The sequence below is a fragment of the Apostichopus japonicus genome, chromosome 21, assembly GCF_037975245.1.
Source record: "Apostichopus japonicus isolate 1M-3 chromosome 21, ASM3797524v1, whole genome shotgun sequence".
NCBI classification, from domain to species: Eukaryota; Metazoa; Echinodermata; class Holothuroidea; order Aspidochirotida; family Stichopodidae; genus Apostichopus; species Apostichopus japonicus.
This window is the reverse complement of record NC_092581.1, coordinates 17,217,230-17,232,723: the sequence shown is the minus strand read 5'-3', so window position 1 is coordinate 17,232,723 and position 15,494 is coordinate 17,217,230. Positions and strand designations below refer to the sequence as shown.

The window sequence follows — 15,494 nt, the reverse complement described above, 5'->3', positions numbered from 1 at the left end:
GGCAACAGTGAAATGCATTATGAATGGATATGGAGGAACGAGCCTGTACTTGGTTTCATTACAAAACGTGAGACCAGTGAAGGTTATCAGGGAAACTAATGCAGGTAAAATACCTTCTTACGATCGTCCAACTCCAGTAAGGCACCCAGTGACCACATGATTGCAAAGACATAAAGCTTTGAGAGGTGGTCCCTGGTGGGCGGGTTACTCCCTTCATCAGATGGTATCAGACCAGCCAATATATCAATGGACTGTCTTACATACATGCACTCCAATAGCTGCCAAGAGAAATAGGAAGTACATGTTGACAAATCTAACAGTATAATACAAAACTTATGTCTGACTTCTGACCATGATGAACAGAACAACACACAAACATACTAACATACTAACAAACAAACAAACAAACTAACAAATAGCATTATATTGTCAATATAATGCACTGGTGTATAGAGAAGGAAAAGATGTATAACATCGTACGAAACCACTATAGTTTGCATTTTGACTTACAGAATACTGACGGTATTCCAGTATAACCCTAATATGACTGACCATGGTTAGTTATTAGCTGTGGTAAGTTATAAGCTGTGGTGAGTTATTAACCATGCTTAATTTATTAACCATGGTTAGTTATTAACCATGATTAGTTAGTAACCACAGTTAGTTATTGACAGTGGATGTTTATTAATCATGGTTAGTTATTAACCATGGTTAGTTGTTAACCGTGGTTAGCTATTAACTGTGGTTAGTTAAATATATAACATTGCAGTCATTTTTCTTTCAAGTGGTTTCTTAAACACACATATATGCAAAAGACACACACTGGTCTCTTGACCTATTTTTCTGTCACACCAAGTACCATCTACCTGACTGCATTAAAGCACCCAACAGTTTGCACTTTCAAATACGGAACATTAAAGTATCTCTATCTTTCACCTACCTCCATCTTTGGAAAGAGTGACTGCATGCAGAAATTGAAGAGGTTTTTAAAGGTACTCTCAAACAAAGACATCAGAACCTCCTGCTGGCTTACTGGTCTTGTATTCAACCAGCCCTATAAACAAAACATATAATAACGTCATCACAAGGAAGTACCAATCATCTCTGTTATTTAGATGCTTGTATGTATGTTTGTATTTTAGATCCTCCTGCAAGCAGGAACGTGTGAAGAAGCCATCATTGGCTTATCAAAGCCGCAAGCTGACTGAAGTCAGTCTCTTAGATTCATATAATGTCCATGATTATGAATTGTCAATTGTCAACAATTCTGTAACTGGACGACATACATTAATCTTGGAGTGACTTGTACCTGCCTATATAGATATTTATACATTCAATATACACAGTAAAGAGTACATCATGATTTATTGTCCTCTGTTCTTAGAATCCATATTCAGACATAATAGCTACAAAACGGGTTCGAAGAGTTCGTTAACAGGAAGAGTTCACTCTTGAAACTCACCCTCAGAATTGGTTCCCAGTCCATAACAGACGAGCTCATGTAAACCATACCATTCCTGGATACAGTAGCAGGGGAGGCATTATCAATGTTGTGAGGCTCAAAGACAACCTTACAGTTAGGAGCCATGGGGATACGATCACCATTAGCCAGGGTCAGTGTCTTATTGTCGTCCAGCACGCTGTTGAGATTCTCAATCCAGATAGCATCTACAGGACCATCAAGGACAATCCATATGTGCTCTCCCTGTACAAAGAAAACAAAAAGGACAGGTACTTCTGTCATCTCCTGCTCATTCAAATCATCCAACTCTTCCCCTGCCATATAAACACGACATCATAATAATCATGATAATAATAATGTACATTTATACCGTGCCACTATGACACAAGTGTCGTCAGAAGCGCCTAACAATCACAATATTACCCCGGTCAAGGATAACCTGTCAAACATAGAGACAATCCCTCCACATGGCAGCAGCTAAACAGCGCCCAGTTGACAGTTTTATCTCACAGGTCCCCATTTATACACCTGGGTGAAGAGAGGTAATGTAGATAAAGTTCCTTGCCCAAGGACACAAGGCAATGATCTTGCCAGGACTCGAACCGGCAATCCTCAGATCACAAGTCCGCTGCCTTAACCACTTGACCACAAAGCTCTATCCCATATTCATATCCCATTATAAACTGTGCAAAACGTAAAAGGAATTCAAAAGGAATTCTGCCATCATTGCTGTTACCAACCATTATTTTATTTATGTGTCTTTCTATGTACTATATGTGTAAGCAATTGCTAACAATATAAATACATACACATAACCACAGACTCAGACCACCAGTCAACATTCAAATCCAGTAATATGTACAAAACTAACACTAAGAAGAATTACCACAATTTCAATTAGGGTAGTTTACAATGACAATTGACATCTACAAGTGAAGATAATATTTGTGGGTCTAGCAGTAATATATAGAGCTTGAATAAAAGTGAACATCATATTTGTGGGTCTAGCAGTAATGTCTGGGACCATGAGTAATAATGAATATCATATTTGTGGGTCTAGCAGTAATGTCTTGAGCTTGAATACAAGTGATGATCATATTTTTGGGTTTAGCAGTAATGTCTAGAGCTTGAATAAAAGTGAAGATCATATTTGTGGGTATAGCAGTAATGTCTGGGACCATGAGTAAAAATGAATATCATATTTGTGGGTCTAGCAGTAATGTCTTGAGCTTGAATACAAGTGAAGATCATATTTGTGGGTTTAGCAGTAATGTCTGGAGCTTGAATAAAAGTGAAGATCATATTTGTGGGTCTAGCAGTAATGTCTGGGGCTTGAGTACAAGTGAAGATTGATTATAATTCTGCTACAGACCTTTTTGGCTTTGAGAGTTTTCCTCCAGAGAGTAGAGAAGATCCCATCGGTCCAGTCATTGGTAGCTACATCCAGCCTACCAAACATCTGAGGTGCTGTAATAGCTTTAGGGTTCATTCTCATCTCCCTATGAGTAGCACCACAATCACCCATAGCCTTCATTAGGATGTGGATGCAGAATGTTTTACCTGTAGATGGATGAAGACGTAAATGAAGTCAGAACTAGATTGGGCTCATGCTAATACCACACTATATTAATTCACAACTTTGAGCAACATCCTAGCCACATCCTATCACATTAAAATATGGATACAGGAATACTTGTTCCTTCACATACAAGTCACACACTTGATTCACATTGAAAGGTGATAAACTGTACAATTTTAATTTCTCATAGACAGAAATTGGACTTGCTTCAAAAAGACTATAGTGCTATTAGTACTACATTAAATCACTTCTTACCTAACCCAACAAGAGTAAGACACACACAAAATGAGTATAAATACTTCTAGAATTATCTCTTCCCACCCCCCCCCCCCAAAAAAAGAAAAAAAGTGTCTATTCTATAAAAACAATACTATTATTCTCCATAGGACCTCTCGCGAGGTCGATCAGGGGTTAAACTCCTTTTTGTCGTTCCCATCTATCATCAGTTAAAGGTATCAATCTTGATTGATTTCTGGTGCACATTGATTATCTCTGACTGGCTCTCATACGGTACAGTGTCATTCTATATATAAGGTGTAGTATCATAGCTACGTACCAGCTCCACTGGGGCCCAAGGCCATCATGCCGTGCCTGACGCGTTGGGTCTCATAAAGCTGAATCAGTTTTAGGACCCATGGATCATGATGGACCAAACCTGCTTCCATGACCTGTAAGATAAATAAGATAAGTTAAGTTAAGTTAAGATAGGTTAAGTTAAGATAGGTTAAGTTAAGATAGGTTAGGGTAAGTTAGGGTAGGGTAAGGTAAGGTAGGGTAAGGTAGGGTAGGGTAAGGTAAAATTTACTATTAAAACTTTATAATACAATAATATTTACAGGTAGAGTAGTAGCAGTCACATGACCAAACTATTCATCATTTCTGAAAGATTGGCCGAGAATATAGTTCATAAAAGTGATTATGTTTATGACTATATAATGACTATATAATGACTAAATATATGACTATATAAACCTGTGAAGGAAGTAACAAGTTATAAATATCTTGTAAGCCAAACAAGATGTCAGCATGATTAGAATGGAGAGTTTTTAACAACGTGGATTAAATAAATACAGAATACAGCTGAAATTGATGTTAACTGACCTGTTTCTCAATAGCTGCCTCTATATCCGGGTAACCAGCCTTGTCCAGAGTCATACCAGGGAACAAATCATCAATCAAAGACAGAAACAAGGGTTCATCTTCATCAACCTACAAACAGAAGATGGAGAAATAGAACAAAGTCAGGAAGTATAATTTATACTGAGCAACATTGGCAATATTACAATATCGAAATGATAATTCAACTACTCAATATGGAAAGGCACAGAATTATGTATTATTTTCAATATGGATAAGCTACACTGGATCCAAATCTGGTTAAACGTAAAAATATTGAAAAAAAAAGACACAGTTAAGAGTCATAGTAAAACCTACCAGTTTTGATAAATTCATGTCCCTCAAAACTCTCATCACAATGGTGTTTTCGCTGTCCTGTGGATTAGCTCTCTTGAAAGCTCCCAGAGTACGTAGGACGGATAAGATGTTACGAAGACCAAAGTCATAATGGACCTGAATGAAGGACAAAGATAGGATACTCACTGACATATCATGTATAGAAATAAACTACATAGGGACACAGACTTCATATGTACGAAACTAAACCATAGTTTGTTGCTAAGTCATAAATGGACCTGAATCAAGGATGAAGAGAGTATATCTGTACATGTCATGAACAAAAATAAACTACATAGGGACACAGACTTCATATGTATGAAACTAAACCATAGTTTGTTGCTAAGTCATAAATGGACCTGAATCAAGGATGAAGAGAGTATATCTGTACATGTCATGAACAAAAATAAACTACATAGGGACACAGACTTCATATGTACAAAACTAAACCATAGTTTGTTGCAAAAGTCATAATGGAACTGAATCAAGGATGAAGAGAGGATTTCTGAACATGTCATGTATAGAAATAAATTACATAGGGACACAGACTTCATATGTACCAAACTAAACCATATTTTTTTGTGTTTACTGTCACCTTTCAGCAGTAACAGAAGGATCTAAATGTTCCAAAATCACAATTTTTATTTTTTTGACAATATGCCATTCAGTAGTTCTTGAGTATTCCAATCTATGCAATAAATAAACTGTTAGTATTGTATTTCAAATGTCAGCGATTCCAAGCAACAAAACAGTTTGTAAGGGAAATGTACTGGCATACGTCAATTTGCAATGACTCACGCATTGAGGAAATGCTGCAGAAAAACTTTCTGTACTAAAAATACATATACAATGAGTACTAGAATGACTAACCTCACAGATAAATGTCACGTTTTGAATCATAATTTATTATATAACTAAGGAACATTCACTAAGGTTTGCAAAGATTTGTTTATCTTTCTCACACCATGTCACATACAATAAATAAGAGGGCAATGCAATAAGAGAGAGCACATGATACTTGTAATATTAACTTTGTGTATATCTTCTTCTTACCTGTTTGGTCAACTGTTCCTCACATAGCTTGTAGAGAGTGAAGAATTTACGAGCCAATAGCATGTTTCCTTGGAAACCACAGCTGGCTAACTTGACCCTGATAATAATCTGTCTGTCTGGTACCATCATAGCCACGGTACGGAACTGGATCTTCAGATTCTCTGGCAATTCTTGACGTCCAGCGTAGCCAGGATTCTAAAGCGGTCAAACAAAACACACACTTAGATTGGGTATTGGTTATATAGAAGAAACTTACTCTTACTTAATTAAATATTTAATCAATTAAAATAAGTTTATAAAAAATAGTTTTTAAAAATTCACTTCTTTCCTCAATAGATTTATTATCGGTAAAATAATAAATCATCATACATCTACTTATAGATTTAGAAAAAAAAAAAGACCCTGATCATATCCATTTTCAATGTGTCCTACATCCAAAGACTGAAACTCATGTTTATTAATAGTTTTAATAAAATAAGAAATTTTAAACCTACCATAGTCAAGAAAATAACAAACTGAGGATATATGCAAGTATTTGACATGGAAAATGTGAAAATAATGTTTATTCATAGACTTGACAACCAAGGAATGAAGATCATGTTAATTCATAGTTTTAATTGAAAGAACACCCAGTTGGGACAATTTTTTTCTATACTGCAGTGTCATGTCCTGTTTCAGAGCACTCGTATTGTCAGTACGAGCAGTACTAATATCATGTTTCTATCAGATCAAGGTTAGGAACTATCTGTACTGTCAATACCAGTGCTCTGAAGCATGATATTGGAGTACAGTTTAGAGAGGTATTGGCATCAGGAAAATGTCCCAACTGGCTGGAAGAAAGAAGCAGCTTAAACCTACCATAGTCAAGAAGATACCAAACTCCGGATCCATGCTGACATTGTCGCCGTCGGTGAAGATGAAGTTAGGTTTCCGTTCCTTCTTGCAAGTGAGGACAATGGCGATCTGCTGAGCGGCGACTGAGAGTACAGGAAGCTCAATGCGATTAAACTCATCAAAACAACCCCAGGAACCAGACTGGGCCAGTCCTAACAGACGAGATATATATGAAGAGACGGTGGTTATTAAACAAAATGTGGACGAAAAAAATGGGTAAACAAATCTATGTTAAATAAAACATGCATCATTATTACATTAAGTAAATATATTTGTCAAAACCATCTAAAAAGAGATATAAAAATTGCTACTGTTTATATTTCAATACAGAAAAACATGTAGTTATTGAAACAAGTTTTATCCATCACTAATTTATAGATAAAACAGACCAGAACTAGGAACAGTAACACATAAATAAATTAAATTTTCTTCTACATTTTGACAACATATATGTTAATATCCATTGTCTCTTATTGACAAGACTACATAATGACCTGTTCTCTGTTCACTGATTTTTCCAACTTGTTTAAATGTTGCCTCACCTTTATAGATTCTTCCGAGACCTCTAAAGTCCATTTGATCGGAGCAGTTGAAGACCACCACATACTTGCCCAGAGCTTTACCCATGTCCTTGGTGGTCTCTGTCTTACCCGTCCCAGCGGGACCAGCTGGTGCTCCCCCCATACTCATACCAAGAGCCTGAGCTAGGGTGATGTAACACCTGATTGAGAACAACATAACAAGGACATTTATCAAGTCTGAATATTTCAGGAAAACAAGCACATTAGAAATCAGTACAAGGTAATGAGAAACATTGTGCAACTGATAGATTGAGTGTGGAAAGGGTAGAGGGAGGGGTGGGAATGCAAGGTGAGGGGGATGGAAGAGGGGTAAGGAGAAGGATAAAAGTAAAGGAAATATTCCAAATAGACCTTTCTTTCTTGCATTAATATAAAATAATGATTAATATAAAATAATGAAGGCTTTGCTTACCTATCAGTAAGAGGTGTAATGACCAGACGATCCGTGCATCCTACCGGTTCATTCTGGTAGATGAAATCTACATCAGTGATGGAAACCACACACTGATCTGTGTCTTCATTGAAGTAGAAACGAGACTGCTTTAACCACTCAAAGTCATTCTGAGATTTGATGTGCATTCGGACCTGAAGGGAAGGAAACAATATCATATGTGATTCCACTCAAAGTCATTCTGAGATTTGATGTGCATTTGGACCTGAAAGGAAGGAAGCAATGTCATATGTGATTCAATGGATTATTCATCTTTACCTTCATATTGATGTGCATTCGGACATGAAAGGAAGGAATTAATGTCATATGTAATTTCCACTCAAAGTCATTCTGTGACTTGATGTGCATTAAAACCTGATAGAAGGAAGCAATGTAATATGTGGTTCAATGGATTATTCATCTTTATCTTCATATTGATGTGCATTCGGACATGAAAGGAAGGAATTAATGTCATATGTGATTCCACTCAAAGTCATTCTGTGACTTGATGTGCATTCGGACCTGAAAGGGAGGAAACAATGTATTATGTGATTCAATGGATTATTCTTCTGTGTCTTCATATTGATTGGATGACTACCACTAACAGAATATCAAAGAGATGTAATCCAATCTTACTTAATCACAACTTTATCGAATGATACTTGGGTAATATAACATGGTTAGGTTACATACATTTTTACAGAAAAGAAATGACTGCTTAGTGTGTCGATTAACACTATGAAGTACAAGAAGCAAAGAACTGTGGTGATTGATGAGATGATTACAACTCATTCAACTCATAAAAATGTATGTTAATTTCATAGGTCTACAGCTTTACACTTTCTATCGGGCAAACTTTATACATTAATTTTTGCAGCAAGTAATACCTCTTGCTTACCTTAATTGTCCCAATCAAATTTTAAAACAATACTAAATAATGGAGAATCTAAGGTAAAAGTATCAGGGAACCCATCTGGCACTTGTCTCCAATTAAGAAATGATTTACATATATAAATACGTCATTACAAAATAAATCTCAATCTGAATTATGAGTCTCCGTACCAAATCATCAAAGATATCTCTCTGGTGGACGTGGATGGTAACCAGGGTCTCAAACTTTGTCCTCTCGTACTTTGTCAGGTCTTGAGTAGTAACATCGATCAAGAGATTTAAGATGTCCAGGAAATATTGGTTGGTATTAGCCATGATCTAGATTTAAAACAACAGAACAAAGAGAGAAACTAAGCATGATCATCCTTCAAACATTATAGAAAATTCCATCAATGCATTTTAATTAATTAAAGAAAAGAATTCAGAATTCAGTTGCCATATTAAAAACTTTGTTTGACGACTAGATGAATAGCACCAAGTACTCTACAGTTGAAAAGTTGGAGACATGACAAAATGGAGATGAGCTGAGAAAAACATTTTAACCACCCCAATCGTGCAAGAACCTTGCAAAATAGTCAGCAGTACATCCTCTGATAGGCGACTCTTTCGGGTAACACTTGCATGCATGGATACAAAAGCGCAAGGTAGCATTTTATGATTATCCCGCCCTGAAAATACCGCAATATCAGTCATAAGACAGATTAACATGATAAACTTTCATGAACAGACATCCACTTTAATCAATTATGTAAGCCAAACTGTTTCCCAAATTCTAGCATTCTCATCTCACATCAAAATTGATGCACAAAGTAATGTTACCAACCTTTCTATCCGAGCGGGCATTCTTGAGTGCATCCTCGCTGTCTCTGGTCCACAACATCTGTATTCCCAACAAACCAACTTGTGCTGCGTACGTATTCTGGAACTCGACCAGATTAAAGTTCTCCTTATCTTGCAGAGCTATGTAAGCGGTCCTGATGATTCCATGGATGGACTTAAGGACGGTGGTTCGTAGTTGACCGAGCCATAACTCGACATTACCCTGGTTGAATAATCATAATGAAGCAAATACACATTGGAAACAGCCAATAGATAATTCAAGACAAGATTAGAACAAAAAAAACATATTCCTCTATAGTCGGAAGGAATTGATTTGCATAATTCAAAACTGACGTTTAACGTAAACAATCACGATCAAATGCAGGCTTAAATGTTTACTACTAATCCTGAAGTTTTCTGTGATAACGAAATATGACTGCGCGCAGTGTGTACCATAATAACCATGGTAAAATGGGCTACTTGTTAGTTAGCATGGTAACATAGCTTACTTGTTAGTTACCATGGTGACATGGCTTTCTTCCTGATCATGCTTACCTGAGCCATTACTGGAGGGCTAAGATCAATCTTTTCATTCTCTCTGGAGCTGACTGCTAGGATCTGATCATAATTCTTCTCATGGAAATCCACAGTTTTCACATTATCAAACAGACCCTCTAAATGAGCCTGTAAATGAAATGAAATATAGATACCTTATTACAGCAGATGTTTATGTGCAAACCAAGAAAGATCAGTTTTGGGTGCGTCTCTACAGTTTTATGTCTAAAATATGATTACGAAAAGTGCCACTAGTCTATGCTTACTTCAAGTCTTAACAAGACCTTCACTTTTTGGGTTTTGGTGTGTAACCACACTGACTGTTTATAGCTCCCACTACTCTTGAATTTTGAAACAGAATAAACTACACAAATAGAGTGAAACTTAACTACAGCTGAGGACATTGCACCTGAATCACTGTAAGACCTGTCGCAGGGGTTGTCCAGTAGCTTATTGACATTGGGATAGAACAGAGAATTGGAACACAGACATGCCTCTCAAGATTCAACAGTGTTAAATCTTAAGTTAACCTCAAATAGCTGCATTGTCACATTATGAACTGGGGCAAGCAAATCTTGATTTCTCTTTGATGGGTTTTCACAGATCACTGTTATACATCTAGAGAGTATGATTTTAGGATTGCAAACCACAACTTTGATTGGCTAAACACAAAATGCTGAGATGGGATTAAAGTAGATAATATCGACGAGGTGAGATGATTAAACAATTACCTGGATGGTGTGAGAGTCAGAAGCCTGACCAAGAATCTCCAGCAGAGCAGGATCAGAGACGAAGAAGAACCGTGGAAAGATGAGACGCTTCTTCTCCAGATAACCTGTCAGTGATTTCTGACAAATCTCCAGTTGTTCGAGGAGATGGGGCAGTAGCTGTGAGAGAGTGTCGTCACCGACACAACACTGGACTACGTTGGGATTCTCGTGTGCTCGTTGCATGATCTTCACCCAAGACTTGTCAATGTTACTGAACCGTTTGGCTTCCTGGAGAATCAAACAGTTTTAAGAGAGATATACGAAATGTACCCAGTCATCTTCTTAAAATAGGATTGAAAGCTCACTATAAGTTTTAACTCTTGAAAACTTGTAAATACATTTTTATCTCCAAGTTGATTATTTCGGTAGCCTGGCGAGCAACTGCAGAGAGGGATGAAATACAATTGCTATTCTTTTTAATTTCATTATGAGAATATGAGATTTTATTTGCATAAAAATACTCCAAAAAAGGACCGAACAGCTTTGATGGAATGATTAGCAAATACGAACTATCATACAAAGCTTTACCTGAGGGAGCTGTTTAGCAATATCACCTCCAACAAAGACAGCTTCCAGATAGACCCAGAGGTTCTGTACTGTCATCCAGTTTTCAATTATCTCAGTAGTATTAGACAACTTCTGAACCCACTTCTGAATATCAGGCTTGAAAGGAGCATTATACCTACAAAAATAGCATCAAGTATAGGAATGTAGAACACTAGAATGGATGATAGCATCAGCATGATACAATAAAACAATAGAATGGATGATAGCATCAGAATGATACTATAAAACACTAGAATGGATGATAGCATCAGCATGATACTATAAAACACTAGAATGGATGATAGCATCAGCATGATACTATAAAACACTAGAATGGATGATAGCATCAGCACGGTACAATAAAACACTAGCCGATAGCATTAGTATAATACTATAAAACACTAGAATGGATCGTAAGATTAGAATGATACAATAAATCACTAGAATGGATAGCATCAGCATGATACTATGAAAAACTGCAATGGATGATAGCCTCAGCATGATGTTATTAAACACTGGAATGTATGATAGCCTCAGCATGATGTTATTAAACACTAGAATGGATGATAGCATCAGCACGGTACAATAAAACACTAGCCGATAGCATTAGTATGATACTATAAAACACTAGAATGGATCGTAAGATTAGAATGATACAATAAATCACTAGAATGGATGATAGCATCAGCATGATACTATGAAAAACTGCAATGGATGATAGCCTCAGCATGATGTTATTAAACACTGGAATGTATGATAGCCTCAGCATGATGTTATTAAACACTAGAATGGATGATAGCCTCAGTATGATACTATATAAACACTAGAATGAATGATAGTATCAGCACGACACAATAAAACACTAGCATGGATGATAGCATCAGCATGATATAATAAACCACTAGACTGGATGATAGCATCAGAATGATACTATAAAACACTAGAATGGATCATAGCATCAGTATAATACTACAGAACACTAGAATGGATGATAGCTCATACCTGGCTTTCTATATATCTTTTACAGTAACCAGTTGATTCCCTATCCTCCCCAGACTGGTGAAATATCTTTCACGATCATGACAAGTCTTTACCTGTTACTCATGAGTGAAGCTAAGACCATCAAACTGTCCTCCATAGCTGAGATGGTTTCTCCTGTTGTATCACCCTTTAACATTAATTCACCTCTGGACTTGAACTGACCAAAGAAGAAATCCTGAGCACTCCACTCTGCAACAACTTGCTTTAATTTAGCCTCAATGTCCTTCTCCTTCACAGCCGAGATGCAGATATCCTGTACGAGATAGAAATAAATGTAATACATCATCAGGAGACTTCTATCATACTAATAACACTTTCAAACCTGCTATGTAACAGATGTCCAGTTCATCATAAAACAGCAGAACTATTATTTGTCTGGCCACACAGTTTTAAAAAGCAGTGATGTCAATATAATGTATACTCACACAAGTACCAGATATTATCTAGTCATCACAAATATTTTCCAATCATTTATACAAACAAGGTTACAACATAGGACACTCTATTTACTTAGAAAGCAGTAATTTTCTGTACCTTAAAATGTTTGAAACTTGCATATATACATACATCAGAAACTAGTGTAAATGATTCAATATACATTACCTCAATATCTTCTTTATTAGGCAGTATAGGGGCCATCATAATGTTTTTCAGCAGGAATCCATCGGACTCTACGTCGAAGGTATGCCCAGTGATCTGAGCTAAGCGATCCCAGTGACGTGTCATCATAGCCTTGTTGGACATCATCTCCAATAGAGGGCAGCACTCGTTGAAATCATCAATCTTCTTCTTGAGGTCAAGGAAAGCCTGCCACTCCTTCAGAGCCTTTGGTAACTTACGGCATCTAATCAAGCAAACACAGAGAAGTGTAGAGGTAACATAGTTTGAACATGAATGAAGTTCAAAGAAAAAACCTTATATGTAAATTTACAAGCTGACACAGTTTCATAACTTATTTTCCTTTCACATAATTCTTTTTTAAGTACTGAGATTCCAAGCATTTATCATTCGTGTTGAACCCATATCCTCTATTAAGTACTGACCAACTGAGGTAACAACATCTTTTGTTATTATCTCTTCAATGTTAAATCTTAAGATTATTTTCTTCCATACCATTAGATACCGGATGCAACAACTGTAACACTACAAAATTTGGTTTGCATACATCTTAATCAAGCATAACATTCTGAACACATTGCCACAAATTAACACATAACTGTAGCCCCACTGGCTTGTCTTACATGATAAACCAATCAATGATAACAAGAAATCAATCTTCACTCAGAAATTTTCCATGTACACTAATCCTGGGTAACATAACCGTATCCACTCACTACTCACTTATTTTGAAAGTCCATCAATTCTTGGTTGATTTTTTCGATATCGACCTCCACCCAGGGTATGTCATAGTAGCCGTCCACACTGTCGATGACATTGTTATAGAGTGAGTAGAGCTTCTGTAGAAGTGTAAACTCTCTCTTGATTCTCTGCAGGTCTGGGTACTCTGTGACCGGGAGTCCAAACAGCTGTTCACCACCAGAGTAAGTGAGGAACTTGGCCCACAGCTCATCAAACTGGGCTTGATAAACCTGCAAACGATCACTGGCTTCTCTGGGAGCGATGCCTTGGACCATTGGGCCTCTGGAAATGTTTAAAAATTCATTCATGTAGTGGTATATCAGTTAGCTCTGTTAAGCTCCTATAGCTTTTGTATTTTATATAAGGTACGGTTACGTGCAAACGAATATTCATAAGAACCTCTTAAGAATCAGCCAGTTGGGACAATTTCCTAATGCTAATACCTCTCTAAACTGTACTCCAATATCATGCTCTCAAAGCACTGGTATTGACAGTACAAACAGTTCCTAACCTAGATCTGATAGAAACATGATAATTCATACTGCTCGTACTGACAAAACAAGTGCTCTGAAGCGGGACATGACACTACAGTATATAAAATATTGTCCCAACTGGGTGCAAGAATATTCAATTGAGCCTCTGGAAATGTTAAAAATTCATTCATGTAGATGTATATCATTTGGTTTTGTTGAGCTCTTATAGCTTTCGCATTTTACATAAGGTATTGCTACAGGCAAGTGTATATTCATAAGAATAATAATCTATTACAGAACATGCACTCTTCAGTTTAATAACACACTCATATGAGCACTTAATAAAATGTGAAGGAAAACCAAATTGAAAGATGCTGGGTCAAATTATTTTGAAAATAAGTTTGGATTTTTAGGGATAATGGTATTACTTCGAATTTATGTTGATAACAGTGAGCAAAACGGCACTATAAACCACAGGGATGCTAATGAGAACAGCCATCTTATCCTTATGTGTACTATGTCAATAATTTCATACCCTTGACCCTTGACCTCTTACCTTTCAGTATAATCTCCAACAAAATCTGTAGAGTCCTTGTGATATGCTTCTACTCCCTTCAACAAGTTTGATTTGAATTGCGGTTGAATAGTTAGAAGATGCAATTGGACCTGCTGAGCCTGTAAAGACATTTGATCGATGGGTTAGTTAAAACCTTACAGTGAACTGAGCTGCAAAAACTGGATTGCTTCAATTCAAGCATATCATAATTTCTCTTAATTCATTAACAAGATCAACTTTATGTTACTGTACATTAAAGATGTCCATACATAGAGCATATATTTCACTATTGGCACTCCACATTAAATACTAACACTCAATGTGGTCTAAATATTATTTTCTCACATACGTGACAGTGCTTACTGAGCTTCTATAACATTTTGTCCTAAATCAAAGATTCAATGCTCAGAATGCATCATTGTCAAAAATAAGACAAAAGGGCACAAATTTTCAAATTCTTGATTTGCTGTGAGCCTTGTTACATCAATCCTGTGTTATACCACTGACCTGGGCATGTAAGTTCTTCCAGCTGTAGGAGAGGCTGTCCACCTTCTCTGCATTCCCGTCATGAAAGTGAAGCTCAAACTTGTTCAGCAACATGAATGACTCCTCCACGGGGCCGATGGTCATGTCGATCTTGATCTCGTTGGCTCTAATCTCCTCCAGAGCGGCCATTGCTGCCCGGACATCATCTAGATCTTTGATTGGTCGAGCCAGACGTTTCTGCATATCTTCCATGAAGGCGAAGATCTCTTCCATGTCGGTGCTGGCTTTACCGTTAAGGGCTCTACCGAATGCTACCTTCCAGGCTCTGGCTTCGGCGACCAAGGATCCTTTCAAGGTGTCGGTGAGGCAAATGACGGAACCTATGCGACGACTGGCTGGGATCTCCTCGATGGTCAGCTCAGAGCTCTAAGGACACCAAAAAAATTTAATTAATTAATTAATCGCATTATTGCCACATCTACTTGATATTATATGGACAGCATCATATCATTGTGGCCGAGTGAGTGGCATTAGAGGCAATGAGACA

At 37.0% G+C, this 15,494-nt stretch overlaps 1 protein-coding gene across 2 annotated transcripts in view; it reads right to left on the bottom strand.

Annotated features, from left to right (window-relative positions):
* LOC139963043 (dynein axonemal heavy chain 5-like) overlaps positions 1-15,494 on the bottom strand; it is a 63,589-nt gene that overhangs the window by 26,739 nt on the left and 21,356 nt on the right. For both annotated transcript variants that reach the window (XM_071963503.1, XM_071963504.1), the window contains 21 exons: positions 14,969-15,373; positions 14,462-14,580; positions 13,415-13,714; positions 12,677-12,917; positions 12,127-12,326; positions 11,015-11,168; positions 10,448-10,714; positions 9,717-9,845; positions 9,166-9,384; positions 8,514-8,660; positions 7,434-7,606; positions 6,983-7,161; positions 6,405-6,592; positions 5,547-5,741; positions 4,476-4,610; positions 4,143-4,250; positions 3,598-3,709; positions 2,835-3,022; positions 1,463-1,705; positions 941-1,054; positions 114-278 (listed from right to left, as the gene is read on the bottom strand). In XM_071963503.1, the coding sequence (XP_071819604.1) occupies positions 114-278; positions 941-1,054; positions 1,463-1,705; positions 2,835-3,022; positions 3,598-3,709; positions 4,143-4,250; positions 4,476-4,610; positions 5,547-5,741; positions 6,405-6,592; positions 6,983-7,161; positions 7,434-7,606; positions 8,514-8,660; positions 9,166-9,384; positions 9,717-9,845; positions 10,448-10,714; positions 11,015-11,168; positions 12,127-12,326; positions 12,677-12,917; positions 13,415-13,714; positions 14,462-14,580; positions 14,969-15,373 (3,981 nt within the window). The remainder of the gene's footprint in view (positions 1-113; positions 279-940; positions 1,055-1,462; positions 1,706-2,834; positions 3,023-3,597; positions 3,710-4,142; positions 4,251-4,475; positions 4,611-5,546; positions 5,742-6,404; positions 6,593-6,982; positions 7,162-7,433; positions 7,607-8,513; positions 8,661-9,165; positions 9,385-9,716; positions 9,846-10,447; positions 10,715-11,014; positions 11,169-12,126; positions 12,327-12,676; positions 12,918-13,414; positions 13,715-14,461; positions 14,581-14,968; positions 15,374-15,494) is intronic.